At 40.7% G+C, this 4,458-nt stretch overlaps 1 protein-coding gene across 1 annotated transcript in view; it reads left to right on the forward strand.

The window, feature by feature from the left end:
- The window catches only part of CMTR2 (cap methyltransferase 2), a 2,304-nt gene extending 1,089 nt beyond the window's left edge, over positions 1-1,215 (forward strand). Inside the window, exon 1 of the mRNA XM_010171077.2 lies at positions 1-1,215. This exon is cut by the window's left edge and continues 1,089 nt beyond it. Coding sequence (XP_010169379.1) covers positions 1-1,215 — 1,215 coding nt within the window.
- Positions 1,216-4,458: the final 3,243 nt, after the last annotated feature.

Here is a 4,458-nt window from a genome sequence, read left to right on the forward strand (position 1 = left end):
GAGGAATGTTGCATGTTCTTCCACAAGTACCAGGTAGAGACTATCTCTGAGAACATCCATCTCTTTGAGCACATGGAAGAAGCAGAGCAGATGAAACTGAACAAGTTAAGAGATTGTGCAGTAGAGTTCTTCATGCAGAAACTTCATATGAAACCCATTGCCAGAAATAACTGGCTTGTCAAGAAATCTCAGATTGGTTGCAGCATGAATGCAAAATGGTTTGGGCAAAGAAACAAATATTTTAGTACGTATAACGAAAGGAAAATGCTGGAAACCCTTACGTGGAATGACAAAGTGGCAAAGGGCTATTTTAATCACTGGGCTGAAGAACATAATTTAAATAATGCTGGTAAAATGTGCATCTTGAAAGGGTCGTCTTCTAATCTTGAGTGGAGCTTGTGGTACATTTTGGAAGGAAAAAGACTACCAATGGTAAAATGTTCTGCATTTTGTGATGGTCAAGTCTTGGAAAACCTTAATGAAGCTATGAATGAATTGGTTGAGAGGAGGCTGAAAAGTGGACAAATGCTGCAGTCTTGTCACTCGTGTGAAGTTCTTCCTGGGGAACTGATACTGGCAGAAGTGTCTCATCTTTCCAGGTGTCATCAGGAAGTTCTAAATGAAAGACATAGTGACCAATTCAAGTGCCTTGTGGTGAACTTTCCATCCCTCTGTGATACTGAAATCCAATCCAGTATGGGAATAAAACTCCTGGACTCAGCCCCACTGCTGACTTTCAGCTTCTCTTTGCTTTATGATGGAGAACCAAAGTACCAGCAGCAGCTTTTGGAGTGTGTTCTGCATTCATTGAATCAGCTTACAGTGGGAGATGCATTGATTTTGCCTGTTCTCTCTTGTTTTACACGCTTCACAGCTGGCCTGGTCTTTATACTGCACTGCTGTTTCAGATGCCTCACGTTTGCTTGTCCCATCTCCCATGAGCCTCTAAGGACTAGTGCAGCTTTGCTGTGCGTTGGTTACCGAGGCCTCCCAAATCCAGTTGTTGAATACCTGCAGCATCTGAATAAACTAATGAACTCTTTACTAGAGACGGACTCACCCCAGCAGGTTTTGCAGTTTGTGCCTATGGAGGTTCTCCTCCAGGGCAAGCTGTTGGAGTTCTTATGGGATTTAAACACAGCCATTGCAAAGAGACAACTCCACTTGATTGTGCAAGCTAAGCAGCAGCAAATGACTCACAGTATTTCACTTTAAAATAGTCCTAGAATCAAGAACCCTAGCAAGTCGCTGCTGCTAGACCTTGTTTCACAGGCAGATAGAAGGTGTTAAAAACGTTGTTAATGTGAAGGTAATGTGACTGTAAAACCTGGCTGTGACATTGTCAGTGCTGGGAGGATGTTTTGGGCTGTTGGTCCCACTTGCACTCTGTTGGCCTGTCCTCAAGTAATCTGAGATTTAATCTTGGGTGTGGAGGATTTGGGAGGGACAGTGATTGAAGTGGAGAAACTGTTTCTTCTCTGTCACAGCTCTCCATGAGCAAATTTCTTTGTGTACCACCTAGGTCAGAACTGTGGCCTTCATGGTGAGAGGTGGTGTGCTGGATGATGGGGGACCCTATTTCCATTGGGCTGGATGATGGGGGACCCTGTTAGGTGACATTAGCCCTCTTCTGTGGAGCAAAATGTAGGAATTTTGACCCACCTGCTTACTTTTCTAGGATTTATAGAAGCTGAAATGTGAAGTTTGGGCCAGAATGCTCAGTGGTGTGCAAGCCTAATGTAAGGTTTGAGGGGTAAGTGTCTGGTGAGCAGGCAGCTGTCTCAGAGGCTGGGTTAACGATGACTGCTTGTAAGCAGTAGCAGAGGTGGCCAGGGAAAGATGCTCTTTGGTTTTAATTTTGTTTATGTGAAGAGCAGCGGGCTGTATGGTTTTTGACAGGTTATTGTATGACTTTGTCTCCCCAGCAATGAATGGGCTGTTACATTATTTTTAATTGGTTTATGGATCCTTCTTAAAACAATTTGAGACTCTTGAGTGAAAATGAAGACTTGCGTCTGTCTATGGCAGCAGCTATCAGTGAGGAGCTGCAAATGTTTTTCAGGCTAAAAACATGATCATGCAGAGCTTTGTGTATCAAGAAATGCTTTTGATACCACTGCAGGGGCATTAGGCTGAAGAAATATGTGGTAATTTTCTTTGGGAAAGTATGATTAAGATTTCAGTTGGTTCCCCTTAAGGATAAAAATGGTGAAATTGGTAACTGATGGTTCCTTTAAGGGAGTCAAATTTTATTTTTCACATTGTTCCTTTGAGAGCTCAAATTTTGAGGCCTAACTTGTATGTATTAACATTTAGCTTTAAGTTTGTAGTTTACATGGAAAAACCTACTCGGGGAGAAATGATGTTTAAAGGAAAAATGGCTATGTTGATATGTCCAATTTCTCATAGAAAAAAGGTTGAAACAGTGGAGTTAGTAAGAAGGAAAGTAGTGTCTCCTGATGAATTACCAGTCACCTTCTGGAAAGCACTTCTAATCATATAATGTGGGAGCTTGAAGGATAATTGATTACTGGTAAGGATGAAAAACTGCTGAAAAACTGTTTTGTCTGGAGGTGCTGCACATTTAATAGGCTTTCTTGCCATGTTGATCGGGGCAGAGTTGAATGCATTTAACAGTTCATTTTTTATTTAAGAATTTGATAGGTGAATGAGTTGGTGGCTCAGGTCTGACTAATTCATAACATTTTCTAAAAATCTTGCTTTTTACAGTTGCACGTAAATAGAAGCTGCCGAACAAAAGCTTCTGGGATTGGTCATTGTCCATTTAAATTTATTTAAATGATCTTGCTCTTTTTGCTGGGAGCTGAGTCATGCTTTCTCTCTCAGAGCAAGAAGGAAGGGAACAGAGGCTACAGATTGGGAGAGAGATATGTGCAGTAATAGCTTCTCCTGTGAATCATTTTTGAACCTGTAAACTCAAGAGTGCAAGCAGAGCTACTGGTCAGTTTCACTGAGGAATAAAAAAGAAATACTGAAAACCAGAATAAAGAAGGGGGGGAGAAATATTGTAGAAGAACAGATGATGAGATGGTATGAAAGATGACCTGTAAAAGCTGCCTTTGTCTGAAGCCAAAAGCAGGATGAAGGTATTGTCCACCAAAGACACCCCTCTGTCTCTGCCCCTGTTTCAGAGGTGATTAATGCTTCTGAAACTCCCCCTGAGTTGAAGCATTTGAAGAAACTTCTCTGAAAGCAAGGGTGAATGAGATATTTCAAGTGCATGGATGTGCTTATACTGTGATGTTCTGCCATGGAGGCGCAAGTAGCCAGAAGCATCTCATCTTCATCAGGTACTTAAATAGCCAGAAGCACCTCATCAGGTACTTAAATAACCTGGGGTTTTTTCTTACTACCATTAGTCTATGTTTTAAAATTATTATTTTATAGGTAAAGTAAAATCTTGAGGTGACTGACACCATGAGAAAAAATGCATTTATTTTTTTCAAGCTTCCCCTGGTCTGTTCTGTACATCTGACAAACTATTTAGACTTCTCTGAGATTCCTCCTATCCCATTGTTCCCTGTGTCATCAGACAATTTCCCCTTTTTCATAATTTTTTACAAGAAAATCTTTTAGATAGTCACAGAACTTTGGGAGGAGTTAGGACTGTGTACTTCAAAATACACTAGACTGTGGGGAAAAATAATCTATCTGTTTGGAAGTACATCCCCCACAAAAAAATGTGTGCAAGCCCTTCTTTGGAAAGCCAGGTCTCTAAACCAAAGGAAATCCAATGTCCTGTGGGTCCTGGTGCCTAATTTGCTCTGGAGCTTTTTTGTTGGCAGACATGGGGAAGTGACAGGAGAAATGCTTTGATGGCAGCTGCTTCTTCTGTTAAAAAGAAAGGATGTGGTTTTGGAGAGTCTTTATTATTATTGTTGTCTTAATGGCAGGAGTTTCAAAGTTAGGAATGACACTTGTCCTTTTAATTGTGAGAATCCTGCATTGTCCTAGCTGTCTAAACCAAAGATTTCTGAGATAAATGACACTTAATTTCTGTTGTGACTTTTGGAATATGTAAGAATGCAGGGGAAGAATGTATTAACCTTTGTGGAGAGGGTCTGATGACTCCTGCCTGCATCGAGGCTGTCAGTTTTTGGCTAATTTGATGTGATTTTGGGTGACACCTGATGAAATATCTCAGTATCCTGGCTGGTTATTGTTTTTCATAATTAGGATCTTCAGGTTTCTCACAGGGGAAAATAGAGGGGATAGAGAGAATAAGTTGGTTATGATGTGATCAAGATTCATGCAAACTTGAGGGAAATTTAGTTTTGCAGCCCTGCTGTTGCAGGCTTCCAATGAAGGGCTGATATCTAAGCCCAGTGATTAACTATAAGATACATTATTTTTCTGAAACTTTTTTGGTCTTTTGTTTTTAAGCCAGCATAACATTTTGAAATCAGTTGCATGAGGGTTGAATGAATTGGGTACTCT

This window comes from Antrostomus carolinensis, unplaced genomic scaffold (genome assembly GCF_000700745.2).
Source record: "Antrostomus carolinensis isolate BGI_N321 unplaced genomic scaffold, ASM70074v2 scaffold55626, whole genome shotgun sequence".
Classification (NCBI taxonomy): domain Eukaryota; kingdom Metazoa; phylum Chordata; class Aves; order Caprimulgiformes; family Caprimulgidae; genus Antrostomus; species Antrostomus carolinensis.